Genomic DNA, 20856 nt, shown 5'->3' with positions numbered 1-20856 from the left:
CCATGTATCATTATGAATGATACTAAACTCCCTAGTCTTGTGTCGTTATCTTCCGAATTAAAAACAGCTATCCCAGACAAAAAACAAACTCTCCCGGATGAAAAACAACTCTCCCGGATAAAAAATAGTTCTCTCGGACAAAAAATAGACTCTCCCGGACAAAATACAGCTCTCCCGGACAAAAAATAGACTCTCCCGGATGAAAAATAGTTGTACCGGATGAAAAAGCAGTTATTCTGGATAACACAGTTTTCAAAAAAATCAGCTTTTCATGTTGCACATTTTTCGGGACGCTAAATGACAATATTGAAATTATATAATAAAATAAGGGTATTTTTGTCAAAAAATTATAAAAAGGTATAGTTTGCAAAGAAAGAAAAAAAATGTATAGATTTCTAATGATGTGATATATTTGTCACAGTTTACCAATTGCTCCTTGTTTTTAACTTATTTTTATGACATTAATATACTTTTTAAGAACCAAAAGACTATCCCATATAATAAATATATGAATATTTTAAAATTTTCTTATAATATCAATCTGTTAATTTTATTAATTGAGATGAAGAATTTTTGTGTAAATGAGAATATATTAATACAATAAATTATATGAGTGTTGCTATTACAAATTGACAATTTTAGTTGTTATACATGGGAGTGGTTTTGAAAAACAAAATTCAGTTAGATCTCTTTTTTTTTCTAATTTTTTTTTCTTCATTCTTTTCATTTTTTTCTTTTGAAGATTTTGATTTGTTATTATCTATCTACAAATCTTTAAATATAGAGTAAAATCAAGAATGAAGAGAAAATAAAGATGAAGATGATGTTATATTGTATATAAGATGATGTTAATTTTTATTCACCATCTATTTTTCTCCTTCATTTTTCTTTTTAACCCCTTTATATTTTATCTTTCAACAACGATGGTTGAGTCTGTCTTCTTCGTTCTCTTCTCTCTTATGACCATTATCTTCGAAGTAGTTGTCTCCGCACATGATTAGTCTTTTATCCCTTGCTCCTACTCCTAATGCTAGAATCGGATTCTTAGGAAGAAGATGATGACGAAGATGATGATGTTCACATAAGTTGTTCGACAAAATTCCTTATTCTTTTTGTTTTCTTGAATATGTTTGTCATGATTCCGATATCTCGTCGAAACAAGTATGAATCCTTTTCATCTCCCATTTAATTTCCATTTTATGCATTGCTTGAGTCGAGTCTTTTTCGATTTTGTTGCTCACTTTTCATATTTGTTCTTGATATGTTTTCTCTTGATTCATCTTTTTCTCCTATTGATATTCAAATTTCTTAATCTTCTCTTTTTGTATCTCTTTCTAATATGTTTCTGTCAGAATGAAACCAACGGTCAAAGAGAAGAATTCGTCGCTGTTATTGATCACAGAAGCCATGTATATGTACAACTCGAACACAAACCGAAACTAGTAAATCTAGGGAAATCAGAAGAAGATATAATCAAAACAGGTAACTAACAAGATTACCAAATATACACAATATACGAAACCGATATTCTCGGTCAATACCCCCCTCAAGTTGGTGAGTGCATATCCCTCAGACCCAACTTGCCGATGAACCAATTAAATTCCTTCTTCCCCAAAGCTTTGGTGAAGATGTCCGCTAATTGCTCCCGTGTGGATACGTGCTGTGTGATAATGTTCCCATGATCGAGATGATGACGCAGAAAATGACAGTCCACCTCAATATGCTTAGTATGTTCGTGATAGACATCGTTGGAGGCAATATATAAAGCCGATTGACTGTCACAAAAGAGCATCATCGGGTCCGAGTGATCAACAAACAAACTGGCGAGAACACTCTTGATCCAGAGCAGTTTACACGTAGCAACCCGCATAGCCCGATACTCGGACTCGGCTGAGGACAAAGACAGAGTCTGTTGCTTCTTGGTCTTCCACGAAATGGGAGACATGCCGAGCTGAATGAACGAGCCAGATAACGATTTCAGAGTGAGAGGGCAACCTGCGTAATCCGCATCGCACCATCCACGTAACCGTAAGTCACAGTCCGTACGAAACAGAATACCACGACCGGGATCTCTCTTCAAGAATCGGACAACATGAAGGGCGGCTTCCCAGTGAGCTTGGCGCGGTAGCTGCATAAACTGGGATAGAATGTGAACGGAATAAGACAATTCCGGCCGAGTGACAATGAGATAGATAAGGCGCCCGACCAAACGTCTGTACTTGCCAGGATCTTCAAGTAGAGGGCTGTCGGTCAAAGAGAGCCGATGATTCTGGTCCAGGGGAAAGTCAGCGGGTTTACAACCGAGCATACCTGTTGGTTTAGTGCTCTATGATGTACTGTTTATGAGCTTTCTTTAGATACATTCGATGTATTGATACTTTCTATGGTTTTTATGAGAGTATTTGATTCATTACATGTTCTTGCATACTAGATCTGTTATGAAATCCATGTATCATTATGAATGATACTAAACTCCCTAGTCTTGTGTCGTTATGGGAATAACGACATAATAAGACTAGTATGATATGTGATTGATGATCATAGAGATGATCATAGGTATTGGATACGATCACAGTCATAGGTATTCGTTGGAGAACGGAATACGGGATTGACCCGCATGAGATTGTCACATGGACTAGCGTCATGACTTGAATCTCATATGGCGGTTCCATGATTGGATCCTAAGACCTGAGATATCTACGGAATCCAACATGAGGAGTTGCGTGCTTTGAATACGTCAAACGTCCTGCATAACAGGAGGACTATAAAGGCGTGTATCAGATACGAAACGAATCATGTGCTGGATTGTAGATTTTTGTAAAATAATTAATGAAATTATTAAATTTTTATAAACAGTAAATAGTATTTTATAATTATCAAGAACTGATAATTATATAATTTTAGAAAATAGAATAAATTTATAATGTTTCATAAATATAAATAGAATTTTTATAATAATTTCATATAGTGGCTCTTCACAATACCTATACGGTTCTTTAAAACTTAGCTTTCGTGTAAAATAGAAACAATAACCGTGTTGACAAATGAAAACCTATATTTTTCTAATCCATGACCCAAATATTTTGAGGATTCTTCTGACCAAAGAAAAATATATAATTGTCAACAAAATTGTTTCTTTTTTTTCCCTTCAAATCCAAAGAACTCTTATTATTTTATACGTAGGTTATTAATTCTGCATTATAAAAAAAAGGACTCAAATCATTTTATCGATGATCTATTTTCCGGGTTATGTAAAAAATCAATTCTAAGGATGTATCTCAATAACTATGGTTAGGTTCGGGGAATTTAAGTTCGGTTTTACAAAGATTGGCTCTCTCGAGCTTCACCTCATTTCTCGGGAGTTTAAATCTATCGATCTCTCGGTTCTAAATAAATTAAAACTCCTAAGATCATTAAGCGCGCTATCCTAATTCCTAAACGATGCAACCATCTCTCGATGCAAAAATCGCTTAATCGAAAGAACACTTTTCAAGTTTTAATTCCATATCTCTATGCAAATTTAACTCTTAAATCAATAAATCACGTGGCCAACAAGATTTATAGCATTAAGATTCGTTCTCCAAAACAAACCGTAAAACCAAAGTTTCAAGATAATTCAAACACAAGATTTTAACATAAACCCGTTCAATCCCTAACCTACAATGACGAAAACTTACTCCCACATGATGGAAATTAAACAGAACAAATTCAAACAGAAATTCATAATTAAACCAAAGCGTAAGGGAAATAGATTTCTCAATAAAGTATGCAGTTTGGTCCTCCTATGCTTGGTCCTCCATGAACTCCCGTTGAATCTTCAAGAACTTGATTAAAACTCTCTCTTCTATTCTCTGTATCTTCTCTCCTCCCTCTGCGTCGAAGGTTGCTTCTCTTTTTATCCAAATGCGAGCTGCGCTAATTACGGAGAAAAGTACCAGACAAAAACAAAAGCGGATGGCATCTTTGTCTCACCATTATATTTATTATATAAGACATATGGATGACGACAATTGAATTACAATCCCATATATTATATATTTATATATACATGTATATATATATTTATTAGTACATATGTAATAGATACATATATTATATATACACGCATCATATAAACCTCCTATATACATCCACATATATATATATTCGTATATATATGTGTAATCATATAGTATAAATATATATTAATGTACACGCATGCATATATATATATATATATATATATATGTTAATACATATGTGTATTATATAGATATTATATATACGCATATATATTATATATATTATATACTATATATATAAACATAATTATATGCATATGCATATATAATTACCGTAACATATACATACATACATAACACATATATGTACTTACTTATGTATATATTATATTATATAGATAATATATAAATACACTCAATATATTATACAAATAATATACATTCGTTGTTGTCGCGCAATTGGAGGAAAGTTAGTTGCCACAATAATCACAACAAAACAAATGAGGAGTTGCTTTTCCCGTTATCATCCTTACCCCTAAATTTTTATATAGATAGATATATATATATTTATATGTACATATATATGTGTCAATGCATTTGGTATATATATATATTAGATACACACATCACACGCTATACATACTTTATACGTATAATTATATATACATACATATAATTACATAATATATAATAATATACATATATATACATATGTGCATATATATTAATTAATACATATATATTATAAGTAGTATTTTATATATGTATATATATATAACACGCATATTAATATACATGCATACTATATTACATGTTTATATGCTTATGTACATATACACGCATATATATCTATATATATATATATATTTACATATGTATATATATACATATTATATACGTGTACATATTTTATATATATATGCATACTCGTGTATATGTAGACGTACTTATATAATTATATGATATATATGTACTAACATAAACACATATACTTGTGTGTGTATATACATGTATATACATTATACACAGATCATATATATATATACTATAAGTATATTTACATATTTACACATGAATATATTTGCTTCCTCGCTCAGTCGTTTTTGTCCAATTCACTTGAAAATACAACGTTTACGTTCGAATCTTCATTCTTCCTGCAAAATATCGAAAACATCGAAATCGGTGTAAAACTATACAAAATAACGTTTATAAATATGTAAATCTTACAAAATATAATCTATTTCTTATACGAAAATATATCAATATATACATATCATCAAGGTTACAGGCATGAATGAAATCCTTCAACATTGGTATCAAATTAGCTAGCTCCAGATAAAACCTTTTGCCCGTTTGCGCATGGGGTTCCTGTTATACTTTTGGTATATTGACTGATGTATTCGAACTATTTTTGTACACGGTTCTTTTGGGAGTAATTCAATCACATTTTTATCAAAAAAAAAAGAAGTTTTGTCTGTATATGGATGTATTTAGATATACATCCGATATCTTTATATTTCGATGTGTGTATATATATGTATATTTGTATATATATGTATGTTTTATGTATATGAATGTATTCGTATGTATACACATATTTTTATTTTATACTTGTGTATATATGTGTATATATGTTTATATTTGTATATGTGTAAATGATGTATGTACGTATGCATTATGTAAGTTTTATGTGTATATGAATATATTTATGTGTATATATATATATATGCATGTATATATATGTATATATATTATTTTTTCCGGTATATGCGTATGTAGGTAGGTATGCATATATGTATTATTTCTTTTTTTATTTGTTCCACGTGGCATATGTAGTAAAAATACAATAACTTATTAGCTACACCAATGTTAATCGACGATTGTTAATGCCGATTACTGTCGTGTTGAACATGGTATCCAATTTCAAGATCCGATCACCAATATCTGTATATTTTGAATTTTACTGTAGGTTTATTTGGTAATATTAATAATTCATATAAAAATTTTAAAAATATTTATATAATTTCATTTGGAAATAAATATACAGATTTTATTATTATTATTAAAACAAATGAATGATGATAAGTATACTATTTAATTCTGTCAATTCTACATCACATTTATTTAACAATTAATAATGATTGTATTATTAATACTATTATCTATATATATATATATATGTATATGGGTACATATGTATATCTTTTTATTTTTTTAATATATGTGTATGTGTTTATGTATATATGTACGCATGTATAACGTCGTATCAACTTTTATTACAAAACTTTCTTATTAAAATATTACTGTCAATCTTGCAGTAGATGAGGCCGAAAGTTTTCATTTAAAAGTTATTGGAATAATTAGTCAGATAGACAAAGTATTGGACGATTCAACCAAGTAAAGTTGGTAAAAGGTAATATATATTTATGATCTTATTGAATATATATATATATATATATATATATATATGATATGTTGTTTTGCAAAGACTTTTTAAAATAAATAATATTTAAATTAAATAAATTAATTTGTTTTAGGTTGCATGTTATCGCCAACAATTATACTTTGAAAATGGAAGTGCAAAACATAAAATTATGTTATACTGTAACTAAGAGAAACGTGTATGCAAACCACTATATCGTATTAAGCAAACATTATAATTTTATATATCCAACGATATTATATTTGTGATAAATGCAAAACTTAAAATTATGTTATATTGTAACTAAGAGAAACGTGTATGTAAACCACTATATCGTATTAAGCAAACATTATAATTGTATATATCCAACGATATTATATTTGTGATAAAATATCTATATCTATATTAGATGTAACATTTTATATTTTATCGTTGATGACATAATAGTAATTTTGACGTTTGTTTTATCGATTAATTTATTTTAAAATTTACCTCTCTATATCTTTACATTCTTATTTATATCTCCTATTCTATAAATTGATTCAAAAAGTTCTTTTTTTTTAATAAAATACATTATATCATTTATTCCAAAACATTATTATTGTAATATGAATATACGTTAAAGCAATATAGATATCCAAATTTAAATATGACATACGATTTTATCCCTAATTTCTTTTATTTTGATTACATTATTCCACGGAAACTTTTAATGGTTGAATCACTATAAACGACTTCTATTTAGCTATGTTGCACCTCCTTCTTAGTAGTTTTCATAATAATTACTTTTATTTTACCAATTTCAATTCTTTGGTATGGTTTCAATATATTGTCTATATAAACAAGTTTTCATCGTTTAAAGATTTCTAAGGATGCAGAACCCAAAAACCATCCATCGCATTTTCATCAAGAATCTAACAGAATAACCACAAGTTTGCTCTAATTCCAATTAACTATTATTTTGATAATTGTATCTTCGATACATATTCTAAATATTGTATTTATTCATCTAATCATAGGTACTTTGAATGATTGTATTGAACGTCGTTCATGACTCGTTGATAAATATCTCTCTATCATTAAGTCAATACATTCAATCACAATCACAATAGAGAAAAATGGTAAAATTATTATTATTATTATTATTATTATTATTATATATATGATTATGTTTCAAAAGTATTTTAAGTTTAAAATTTATAAATATTATGTATATATATACATACTATCAGTCAAAATTTTTATAGACTCTTTAAATTTAAATATCCAACAAAATTTTGCAGCACAATATGCTAAGAGACGTAGCTTAAGACGTGCTATTACATTAGCTAAGGATGTGTTTCACCGTAAAAAAAGTACGATATTTAGGTTGTCGTTTCGATGTTGTTATATGAACATATACATTGTACATACCATAACCAATTACAAACAATCGAATTGAAAAACTATATTCTATATTACGGAGTACAAGTCACATATTCCACTATAAAAATGATCAATACCGATACAAATAGTTACATAACACAGATTAAACTAATATTATATATATATTCATAAAATATTTATCTAGGAAAAATTCTAAGCCTCTTTATTTCCAACGAATTTGATATTTCACTCCTCAATTACATATTGTCAGTTATATTTTATCTAATAGTATTGTACCTAATTGTTTTAAAAAATTCAACAATATCAATATCGACACCAACAACAAAATCAACAAAGACGGCTTCAACATCGAGACAAAAAAGTGAGTCATAAAATAATTTTTTATATTATCTCAAACACATGTGTGTAATACTAATTCTAACAAAATAAACAGGAAAATTTGTTCAAACATGTTCTACTAATACTGATTTGCTTCAGAGTTCATACTGTCAAGCATTGGTATGGCAAAAAGAGAGTACTGGCCGAAAGGATTGCAACGGGAATTACCTATATAGCATATGTTGTATGCAAGACAAAGTCAAACTCCCACAGGTGGCCCCTCCTCCTGAATTTCTAGAAGAGCTATACAAAACATATGTTGGTTTTCGTACGAATATTAGAGTGTACAACTCAATTCTTGCATTCACATCAATTGGTGCCAAAATCGATCATTCAGTAACATCAGGAAACGGTCCATACACATTTAGAATCCACGGACAAAATCACCATCAAATAGGATCTCTATTACCGGTGGAAGGAAGGCCTCCCCAGTTTGCACAGCTCTATATATATGATATTGCAAATGAGGTTTGGAACCGTATGAGTACACTGAGCCGAACATCGAGTGCTGGAGATTTAGATGAGAAAATTGTCACAGACCTTATTCAGATGATGGACGATTTTAATTGTCTTGCAAAAGATCTTTAGAAAGGCCAGGGATTGGTATGAATCAGGAGACGTATCAAATTTCTCAATCACTTTGGTAGAGCAAAAAAAACGTGGTAAGCAGTACGAGATGCCAGTTAGTGAGGAGATTGCTGGTTTAATCGTTGGCGACATATTATTTCAAGCCCATTTACGTTGGACTAACATTACCTAGGCCCTTTATTTGACTTGAGATTAGATCGCGGAGAGGAGATGAATCGACCTCTTCCATTTTTTTTTAAAAAATTTTGTTCTTCAGATCATCAGTTTTCTCTCTCCATAAATTTAAGCTCGCAACTGGCAAAAATATAAAAAGTAATGGTTTCTTTATCTGGTGTCTCGGAGTTGTTGTATACTGTCATTAATTTTTACAGGTTAATTTTATGTGTGGTCCAGGGTGCCAGATAGGGCCATGCGAGTATGAAGAAGGAAAACGATGTCTATCCTCTGACACTTGCCACATCGCTTATTTGTAGCCTCAGAAACATGATAGTTTGTGTTACTGTTTGTTCGAAAATGAATAAATTCAGAGGTAGGATAGTTCTTAACCGAAGAGGAAGAGGAAGAGGAAGAGGAGGAGGAAAAGGAAGAAGAAGAAATCGAATCCATTCCATAGGAGGCTAAAGAGTTATCAGAAGCCTTCCGGAGTTCCATCGAGAAGATTGTCTCTCGCAATTCTGCCAAGTAAATTCTTCTTCCTCGCCTTGTTGTGTACTGTTGTCGGTGGTCGCCCTCTTGATTTGATTTGTGTTCACTGTCCATCCTCCGGTGTCTTTTGGACTATGGGCCTCGGCCCATTCAGGTCTGCCGTACATCGACGCTGGAGGCCTAAATCTTTCATGAATTTTTCCATCGTCTCCTCCTCAATTGTTTTTCTTCTCTCTAAATTAATTGGATGCACTCTTTTCAATAACAATCTGTTAGCATTTGATCACCGTGGTGGATGGTGGATTCATTGACAGTATGCCTACAGTTGGGGCCGTTAATTGTGCCATGTTATCCAAAAAGCGTCTTTGAGCAACGAACTGTCAGATTCTGTATGATCTTCTTCAAGTGTTTCTTGATCACTTCAACGCTATCACGTTCTTGCTTAGCTGTCATCTTTTCTTAACTTGAATCACTCTTCTTGCAGCCAATAATAAACAGCATTATCTGTAAATGGATAGACCTAGAGCCCCTATATCTTCCTTGAGCGATACGGAACGCAGATCCCTTGAGGTCTTCAACGCCTCAGAAAAGGTTGACGGCGGGGGACCATCTTCTTCATCATCAAAGTGGATGGCATTTCAAGATTCGGCAAAGATAGTGGAAAGAACCGCGGAATGGGGATTCTCAGGAGAAAGCAGTTTCAAGATGGGGGAGAGGGCTTCAGGAGAAGGAGAACGGAGCAAGAACATGTCGACAAGGACATCAGAAGAATCTACATCCTCTGAATCAGGGGCCTTCCCAAGAGTATCGCAGGAGCTCAAAGCCGCTTTGGCTACTTTGCAGCAGACGTTTGTAGTGTCAGACGCTACAAAGCCAGACTGTCCCATTATGTATGCTAGCAGCGGTTTTTTCACCATGACCGGTTATTCTTCAAAGGAGATTGTTGGAAGAAACTGGTAAGAGCATTCTGGTTGTGGTACAGAACTAATTCAGTGAAAATATTACTCTAAAAACACACATTACAATCTCACTCTTTGCGCCAAAATTGCAGCCGATTTCTGCAGGGACCTGACACAGACAGGAATGAAGTGGCCAAAATCAGAGACGCTGTCAAGAATGGGAAAAGTTACTGCGGGAGGCTCTTGAACTACAAGAAGGACGGAACTCCCTTCTGGAATCTCCTCACGGTCACACCCATAAAGGATGACCGTGGCAACACCATCAAATTTATTGGGTATCTCCCTTTTTCTTATATATATCTGCCTACTCGACATTTGCTTGACTTTCTCTTGTCTTGTTTGTGTCTGCAGAATGCAGGTTGAAGTCAGCAAATACACGGAAGGCGTAAATGACAAAGCTCTTCGCCCAAATGGATTGCCCAAATCCTTGATCCGATATGATGGTTTCTGTTTCCTCAAATTTGTTTTTGAATTTCACAAGTTTTCCTGCGAGAGAAACAAATAATGTGTCATTTTCCATCTATTTTAACGGTTACGTTTCTGATGATGCATCAGCTCGTCAGAAGGAGAAAGCTTTGGATTCCATCACGGAGGTCGTACAGACAATTAAACATCCCAAGCCTCATGTATGTGACACGAGCAATAAGAGTTTGCCAAGACTTGGTGATGCTAATACACCCGGTAGCCAGATCATGCAATCAGATGACGGTTCCAAGTCGTCCAGAAAATCTGGACGTGTTTCCTTCACAAGGTGAGTTTTTCATATGAAGAGAAACAAACATACTCATTTCTCTTGCTCTAGGAAATCAATCGAATGCAAAATAAATGGATTTAAAATATTTTATGACGTTATTTAACCCCGTGCTCCGCCTGATTGCGTACTTTCACACTCTCTACGTCCATCCCTCTCCAACTTGCATTGGTCAGTGAACTTGTATAATGTATGATTCTCACGCAAGATGCTCGATATGACCATGCAGATCGAAGCACAAATCATTTAGCTCGACTAGGTTGCATGAAAATATTCCAAGCATTGAGCCTGAAGCATTGATAACTACGGGTGTGGAGCGCACTGACAGTTGGGATCGTTCTGAACCAGGGTGCCAGATAGGGCCATGCGAGTATGAAGAAGGAAAACGATGTCTATCCTCTGACACTTGCCACATCGCTTATTTGTAGCCTCAGAAACATGATAGTTTGTGTTACTGTTTGTTCGAAAATGAATAAATTCAGAGGTAGGATAGTTCTTAACCGAAGAGGAAGAGGAAGAGGAAGAGGAGGAGGAAAAGGAAGAAGAAGAAATCGAATCCATTCCATAGGAGGCTAAAGAGTTATCAGAAGCCTTCCGGAGTTCCATCGAGAAGATTGTCTCTCGCAATTCTGCCAAGTAAATTCTTCTTCCTCGCCTTGTTGTGTACTGTTGTCGGTGGTCGCCCTCTTGATTTGATTTGTGTTCACTGTCCATCCTCCGGTTTCTTCTATTTTCATGCTCCACTGCTCTTTACTCTATCAATTTTACACATAGCCAGTTAACTTTCTGAACAAATCTTCAGCAGGCCCTAAAACCTCAACATATCATAAGTTAAAATATGTAGAACACTGAACGGGATTGAATCTCTGAGTGAATTGAAGAAAAAGATAGGTTTGCAAAAACTAAAAGGGCAAATGGTCCACCTCTTCTGCTTCCACAAATTCTGACCTTGTAAGCTCCAAAGCAACTTTGTTCTCAAGGAACTGCATCAGCAGCATTAGATAAACACCAGCCATCCAGATAGCCGAATGTTGCAAATCAGCTTCTGCAAAAAGGAGAGACAGGAAGAGAATCAAGCTTCATAGAAGGAATCATTGCTTAAAACAACAGTAGCTACAGTAGGGACATCGAGCGGACCTCTGACTCCATCTGTAATTCCAAGTTTAACCAGTTCATCTGCAGGAACATCCCAAAGGATGGTTATATGCTATGCTTCGAGAGGGGATCCCTTAAGCTTTTACTCATATTCTTAAGAAGTAAAATATCCTCACATAAGTGGCATTCAGTAACAGATGACATGTCGATATTATAAAATCAATTCCAAGCAGACGGATTTACTTGTGATTGCAAACAGACAAAATAAACAGAAGAATTGAAGAATTTCATGGGCCAAACCTTGAATAATCTGCATTCCAGACTCGACTCGTTTTGAGCATTCTTTAAAGAGTCCCTTTGGACGTCCAGTTATGACAACTGTGAGATGGACCAATGCGTAGATGGCAGTTTTAGGCAGCCACTGGCCGTCGATTGGAGATGGTGAAAGCAGAAGCCTTTCGGTCCATGCACGCTGTGTACTGCCAAAGTACGCAGGCTCCAGAGAAGGGTTAGTGGAAGAAGACGGTGACAAAGCGTTTAGACGATCTTGAAGCTGGGATTGTCTGACAGAGAGGACTGATCTCTCCCTCGAGGGCAAACCATTGCGGGAGAGACTCTGATTCAAAGAAGTAAGTTCATCCGTGAGCCGCTGAATCTCCTGCATTTTCTGGGAATGAGTATTCATGGCCTCGTCTAAGCGGTCGACATGCCGTTGAGCGTTCTTGTAATCGCAGAGCCTAAGGCGATAGAAGACGTGCAACATCTCGTTGTAGAAGAGCAAACCGGGGCACCTTTCTCTCTACAAGTGGAAGGGATAAGGAAGGATCTCTATACAAGCAAGCAAACACATAAGCACAACGAAAATATGCATACATACCCTGTCGGGAGGAATGGTCTGCCAGACCTCGTCGCATCGTTGGACGGCGCTTTCAACAGTGTAATCGTCGGTCCATTGCATGATGTGAACATGAAGCAGGGAAGCGGTGAAGAACATCTAGAGATGAAGGACAAGGCAAGAAAACAGCTTTGATTTGTTTAATCAAAGAAAGACCCAGGAAAAAGAAGAGGAGGATACCTGGAGCTCGGGACAAGAAATGCGAGAAGCAGAAAGGAAGCCAGAGTGGAGGGCGGAGATGGAAGAAGGGAAATCGGCTTGGATAATGAAACCGTTAGCGAGCTGAGAATTGAAATTGCAGGACCAGAGATGGACGGAAACATCATCCTGAGGAGCGGAAGAAGAAAGCTCCAGAGCCTTTAGAAGAAGATTGCGCTGAGGAGCGAAGGAGGCGAGGAGATGGTAGCAATGGCTGAGCAAACTGTAAGTCTTGAATTTGAGATCGAAGGAAGAAGGAATAGACTTGAGGAGGAGAAGGCATCGCTCGAGATGGGACTTGGCGTGGTTCACGTTGTCACTGTAGCGGAGGAGAAGCGAAGACACTCGCAGCCGAGATTTCACTTCCACAAGAGGAAGGAACGAAACTTGGCTCTGGCAGATTGCTTCCAAGCACTTTATGGATTTCCCAACATCACCCTTCTTCTGGTGGTAATCCGCCAGCCCCCATAGGCCCTCCGCCACGCCCTCCATTTCTGTTTTTGTTTTTTTCTCTCTTTCCGGCAGAAGGAGGAGAAGAAGAGCCGAACAACTCTGAAGGGAAGGCCCGTTATTTCAAGCCCATTTACGTTGGACTAACATTACCTAGGCCCTTTATTTGACTTGAGATTAGATCGCGGAGAGGAGATGAATCGACCTCTTCCATTTTTTTTTAAAAAATTTTGTTCTTCAGATCATCAGTTTTCTCTCTCCATAAATTTAAGCTCGCAACTGGCAAAAATATAAAAAGTAATGGTTTCTTTATCTGGTGTCTCGGAGTTGTTGTATACTGTCATTAATTTTTACAGGTTAATTTTATGTGTGGTCCAGGGTGCCAGATAGGGCCATGCGAGTATGAAGAAGGAAAACTTTTATTGATGGAAACTTCCCCTATAAATAACATCCAAAGCAGCAAGAGTGTTAAGATTTTGATTTACTGGACAGATGACCCCGGATTATTTAATAAAGAGATCGCTTTCTTCTATTTTCATGCTCCACTGCTCTTTACTCTATCAATTTTACACATAGCCAGTTAACTTTCTGAACAAATCTTCAGCAGGCCCTAAAACCTCAACATATCATAAGTTAAAATATGTAGAACACTGAACGGGATTGAATCTCTGAGTGAATTGAAGAAAAAGATAGGTTTGCAAAAACTAAAAGGGCAAATGGTCCACCTCTTCTGCTTCCACAAATTCTGACCTTGTAAGCTCCAAAGCAACTTTGTTCTCAAGGAACTGCATCAGCAGCATTAGATAAACACCAGCCATCCAGATAGCCGAATGTTGCAAATCAGCTTCTGCAAAAAGGAGAGACAGGAAGAGAATCAAGCTTCATAGAAGGAATCATTGCTTAAAACAACAGTAGCTACAGTAGGGACATCGAGCGGACCTCTGACTCCATCTGTAATTCCAAGTTTAACCAGTTCATCTGCAGGAACATCCCAAAGGATGGTTATATGCTATGCTTCGAGAGGGGATCCCTTAAGCTTTTACTCATATTCTTAAGAAGTAAAATATCCTCACATAAGTGGCATTCAGTAACAGATGACATGTCGATATTATAAAATCAATTCCAAGCAGACGGATTTACTTGTGATTGCAAACAGACAAAATAAACAGAAGAATTGAAGAATTTCATGGGCCAAACCTTGAATAATCTGCATTCCAGACTCGACTCGTTTTGAGCATTCTTTAAAGAGTCCCTTTGGACGTCCAGTTATGACAACTGTGAGATGGACCAATGCGTAGATGGCAGTTTTAGGCAGCCACTGGCCGTCGATTGGAGATGGTGAAAGCAGAAGCCTTTCGGTCCATGCACGCTGTGTACTGCCAAAGTACGCAGGCTCCAGAGAAGGGTTAGTGGAAGAAGACGGTGACAAAGCGTTTAGACGATCTTGAAGCTGGGATTGTCTGACAGAGAGGACTGATCTCTCCCTCGAGGGCAAACCATTGCGGGAGAGACTCTGATTCAAAGAAGTAAGTTCATCCGTGAGCCGCTGAATCTCCTGCATTTTCTGGGAATGAGTATTCATGGCCTCGTCTAAGCGGTCGACATGCCGTTGAGCGTTCTTGTAATCGCAGAGCCTAAGGCGATAGAAGACGTGCAACATCTCGTTGTAGAAGAGCAAACCGGGGCACCTTTCTCTCTACAAGTGGAAGGGATAAGGAAGGATCTCTATACAAGCAAGCAAACACATAAGCACAACGAAAATATGCATACATACCCTGTCGGGAGGAATGGTCTGCCAGACCTCGTCGCATCGTTGGACGGCGCTTTCAACAGTGTAATCGTCGGTCCATTGCATGATGTGAACATGAAGCAGGGAAGCGGTGAAGAACATCTAGAGATGAAGGACAAGGCAAGAAAACAGCTTTGATTTGTTTAATCAAAGAAAGACCCAGGAAAAAGAAGAGGAGGATACCTGGAGCTCGGGACAAGAAATGCGAGAAGCAGAAAGGAAGCCAGAGTGGAGGGCGGAGATGGAAGAAGGGAAATCGGCTTGGATAATGAAACCGTTAGCGAGCTGAGAATTGAAATTGCAGGACCAGAGATGGACGGAAACATCATCCTGAGGAGCGGAAGAAGAAAGCTCCAGAGCCTTTAGAAGAAGATTGCGCTGAGGAGCGAAGGAGGCGAGGAGATGGTAGCAATGGCTGAGCAAACTGTAAGTCTTGAATTTGAGATCGAAGGAAGAAGGAATAGACTTGAGGAGGAGAAGGCATCGCTCGAGATGGGACTTGGCGTGGTTCACGTTGTCACTGTAGCGGAGGAGAAGCGAAGACACTCGCAGCCGAGATTTCACTTCCACAAGAGGAAGGAATGGATATATATATATATATATATATATATATATATATATGTATGTATCTATGTATGCATGTATATATTATTTTATGTATATATATATTTATGTATATATATACATAATAACAAATATAAATTAAATGATAATAAATTTGTATTTCCATTTTACAGATAATAAATATATAATTATTTTCTTAGTTGGAGTATTCCCATATTTCATTTAAATCATTCGTGTTAGTATTGTACTCATTAATATTATATATCGTATTTATTTTATCTTATTTTATATATCTCTGTAGAGTTGATGATAATATAGTGATTTACTATCAAATTTATAAATTTCAAAATTATATAGAACTTTTTTGTAAAAAAATCTGTGAATTTTTAAGTTATTTCCTCAATATAAATATACATAGAATTAAAATAATATCATTATTATATTAAGTTAACTGATATTTTATATAACTTTGATTTATTATTATATTAAGTTAGTGAATATTTCCATAACTTTATGAATTGTTCTATCATTCTAAACATCTTTATCTATAAAGAAATGCAACATTCAATCTAATAAAAAAACTTGCATAATAAATATGTAAATTTATTTATTTTAAAATAAAAGATAACTATAATATTTAATAATATAATATTTTAGTATTACCTTATAATTGAACTAAATTTTGTTTATAGAGATCGAAGGAAACAAATCAACAATAAAGATATCCATAATATTTCATTAATATCGATCTTATACAACGTATATACACTAATATCAGTTTTCCTGTTTCCAATGATGATTTTATTAAAAAATTATTAATATCATATTAGTAAGAAAAATTAAATATATTATTTATTTAATATCATATTATTTTTTAAACTCATTTAAAAAATTTAATATTTATTTGATGAAAACACAAGTTCAATGTTTTATCCTTCAAAATTGTAAAGTTCATTATTTTTTGTATTTTTCAATGAATTTAAAATAAAAACTTTATTTTTATGTAAATAATAATTGAAGTATTTTTTATTTAAGTCATATTTTAAAATAGATTTAGCCAAGATACAGTTATAAAGGAAAATGTGATAAATTTAATCGTTTTTATATAATTTGTTATTTTTAAAAAATAAACAAAATTACATCTAATAAAATTTAGGTTAAATCAATCAAATCAAAATATGTATGGACAAAATTATGTATGTATAAATATGTATATATATATATGTATGTATGTATGTATTTATTAATTTATTGTTTTATTATTGATTATTTATTTATTATTTTTAGTACATATTAAATGAAAAATAAATATATCTTTAAAACTAAATATGACCAAAAAAAAAGTTGTATTTTTTTGACAATCATATAAAAGTGCATATTTTTTTGAATCAATTCAAAAATTTAGTTTTTTTTAAACTCACTTCAAAAGTTTAATATTTATTTGATAAAAACAAAAGTATAATGTTTTTCCTATCAAAATTACAAAATTCAATATTTTTTAAATTTTCTCTTTTTATAATGAATTTAAAATTAAATTTTTTCATAAATAATAGTTCAATTATTTTTTTTAGTCATATTTTAAAATGGATTTAGACAAGATAAGGTTCAGAAAAATATGATAAATTTAATCGTTTCTTATATAATTTATTATTATTTTTTAAAAAATAAAATAATTTTTTACATGTAATGAAAATTAAATTTATGTTAAATCAATCAAATCAAAAAATGTATGGATGAAATTATATATGTATGATTGTGTATATGTATGTATGTTTTTATTAATTAATTTTTTTTTGTATTTAATTATTGATTTTATATTTTTAATACAAAATAAATGAATATTTTTAAGATGTAATAAATTTTAAGTTTAAATTTAATATATATTTAAAACTTAATATGTTGGAAAATGAATAGTTATAAGTTTTATAAAAAAAAATAAAATAAAAATGGTACAAACCTAAAAAAATCAAAACTTTACAACTTACAAAATTAAATCTCATATTTGAAATTCATTATTTAACTCTATTAATTACAAAAACTAACAAAAAACTATTAACAGATAAAGTAACAAATGGAGCGAACATATATTAAAAAGATAACAAAAATATACATCAACATTGTTTATTTGTATTATATACCCGATCTTTTTAGTTGCAAGAGTTATTTTAACTAATCTATAAAAAATTTCTATTAAGAATTTAATTTTTTTAATAATGTTTTTTATTATTTTGAAATAAATAAGTGTTTGATGGATCTGAATTAACAAGCTATACTTATTTTAATTGTTTTATTATCGATTCAATTAAATTACCAATAAAATATAAACAAAACATAAAATAATTGATGTAACAAACCATACAAATTAGTGAAATAGTATATAAAATATATAATATAGATAAGCAAATAAATATATTGAAATATTTATATTTATTTTTTACTAATTATATTTATATAATTTTTTAACGTGATCATGATAACGATTTTTCTATATAGGTATCAATATTATTATAGTCAATTAGTTATTATACTTTTATCAAAGTTTGTCTTTTATTATATATATTGCACTAATATATAGATTTATTTATTTTTAGTCATATATAAAGTTATAAAATGTATATTAGATAGGTATATTATATTATTATAGTAGAGGTGGACACCGATCGGATACAAATATTCTCATTTATATTTCTATATTTGTATCTGATTCATAGTGTAATTTCGAATATCCATAAATATCACGGATATTTAAAAATATATTTATTCGACATAAAAAATAAAAAATAAAAAATCAAATATCTATATATACATATATATATATACATATTAGGAAAAATAATAATAGAAATCGAAATCAAATGGTCATCAGGAGACCAAAGAAATTAAATAGTGTTAGCAACCAATTAGACACTATCCATTTTAGAGTGATTGAATAGTTTGTTAGATTTTTTATATTTTATATATGCATTATTGTTATCCGATGAAATTTTTTCCAAGTTCATCAATGTTTAAGAATAAATTTTTTTATTTATATTTTTACCATGTAACTAAATATTTAGCACAGACCGAAGAAAACAAAGATCGATATTGAGTACAATCAGAATAAATCATTGACATTGAATCTAAGTAATGTTTATATAACGACTATATATTCTTTCAACCTTTTTATTCAAATGTGAAGTTATAATATTTAATTTTATAAATATATATTTTATATCAAATAAATTTTTTATCTCATTTTCATAATATTAATATCATTAAAATTTTATAAAAACAACAAATAAAAAATCAGAATAACCCGCACATCGCGTGGGTCCTCGACTAGTTGACATAAACAAACAGGCAGCATAACCTTTGTCAAATGGAATCATGAAACATTTGACATTAGTTGTCATTTCTATAACCAAATAGTGAATCGTTACATGAAAAATACTAAAGATGTGTTGGTTTAGTGCTCTATGATATACTGTTATGCGAGCTTTATTATGATACATTTGATGTATTGACATGTTCTATGGTTTTATAGATGAGTGTTTGATTCATTACGTATTGTGCATACCTGATATGTTATGAAATCCATGTATTGTTATGAACAATACTAAACTCCATAGTCATGTATCATTGTGAGAATAATGATATACTAAGATTAGTATGATGTGTGATTGATGATCATATAGATGATCATAGGTATTGGATACGATCACAATCATAGGTGTTCGTTGGAGAACGGAATACTGGAATGACCCGCATGAGATTGTCACATGGACTAGCGTCATGACTTGAATCTCATATGGCGGTTCCATGATTGGATCCTAAGACCTGAGATATCTACGGAATCCAACAAGAGCAGTTGCGTGCTTTGAATACGTCAAACGTTCTGCGTAACAGGAGGACTATAAAGGCGTGTATCAGGTACGAAACGAATCATGTGCTGGATTGTAGATAGTCAAGACGGGATTTGTACCTCTCGTAAAAGAGAGAGATATCGCTGGGCCCCTTGTGTGAGCGAGACTGTAGAAATGTGTGGCCGCACTATAGACGAACGTCGTGTATTTCAAACAGTCGAACTCAATGAACGAGAAAGCAGTCGAATCAGATAAGGTGGCTTGTCCATGCCTTATGTTCGACATATGATATCGTGATACAAAAGGATCATCAACTGGAATCATCACTGGCGTTCGTAAGATCATGAACAAACTCTATTCGAGATAGGTAGTCATATTGTCTTGTTAGAGACCGCCTATGACTTGTATATCCGGAATAGAGATTTTGGGTTATACTGCTATATCGAATGAGCCTACAGGGTCACACACGCAGGGAATGACAAAACGCACGAGAAAACGACGGAAAAACTGATCACTTGCGTGACGAGTCTTAAATTTATAACCCGAAACACAACTAATCCGCAAGTATACGGATGTCGTAGTACCGGGGTCGAACACAAGGACTTAAGCGGTTAAGATAGGAATCGATTAAAACTAGAAAAATGGTGAGAATAAAATTGGAGAATTGTTTTTGATGATTTTCAAAATTGCAGAAAATTAAATGAAAGAAATAAAATCAAAGACAACAACAATTCTAGAGAAGATAATCGATGGGAAAGGTTATGGGAATCAGGATTCACCGATCATGCAAGGATGCCGTAAGGAGTTATGGACCTAGATCATGCTTGTTCTAAGTGAGGGATTCGAAGACTAAGGTCGGGTTCGGTTCTTTCGACCTGAAAGCCCGCTATCCA

The 20856-nt window shown here is 33.1% G+C and overlaps 3 protein-coding genes across 3 annotated transcripts; 1 reads left to right on the top strand and 2 right to left on the bottom strand.

Moving 5' to 3' along the window:
* The first annotated feature begins 9285 nt into the window (after positions 1-9285).
* LOC104824655 (phototropin-2-like) lies at positions 9286-11558 on the top strand. The gene is made up of 7 exons (XM_019203854.1): positions 9286-9456; positions 9735-9809; positions 9905-10376; positions 10472-10654; positions 10731-10822; positions 10935-11130; positions 11360-11558. Exons 3-7 carry the CDS (start codon positions 9931-9933, stop codon positions 11556-11558), a joined length of 1116 nt encoding a protein of 371 aa, XP_019059399.1. The 5' UTR covers positions 9286-9456; positions 9735-9809; positions 9905-9930.
* A 355-nt stretch (positions 11559-11913) lies between these two features.
* LOC104824615 lies at positions 11914-13905 on the bottom strand. Its single transcript, XM_010556714.2, has 5 exons — positions 13301-13905; positions 13103-13219; positions 12526-13024; positions 12268-12306; positions 11914-12175 (listed from the first exon to the last, which is right to left on the bottom strand). Exons 1-5 carry the CDS (start codon positions 13808-13810, stop codon positions 12033-12035), a joined length of 1308 nt encoding a protein of 435 aa, XP_010555016.1. The 5' UTR covers positions 13811-13905; the 3' UTR covers positions 11914-12032.
* Positions 13906-14314: 409 nt separating this feature from the next.
* LOC104824654 lies at positions 14315-16136 on the bottom strand (the record flags this gene model as incomplete). Its single annotated transcript, XM_010556766.2, has 5 exons — positions 14315-14615; positions 14708-14746; positions 14966-15464; positions 15543-15659; positions 15741-16136. Coding segments are annotated over 5 exons (1194 nt in total), but the record flags the coding sequence as incomplete, so codon positions are not given.
* Positions 16137-20856: the final 4720 nt, after the last annotated feature.

This window comes from Tarenaya hassleriana, unplaced genomic scaffold (genome assembly GCF_000463585.1).
Source record: "Tarenaya hassleriana unplaced genomic scaffold, ASM46358v1 Cleome40, whole genome shotgun sequence".
Lineage (NCBI taxonomy): Eukaryota > Viridiplantae > Streptophyta > Magnoliopsida > Brassicales > Cleomaceae > Tarenaya > Tarenaya hassleriana.
This window is presented reverse-complemented; position numbering and strand designations above follow the sequence as displayed.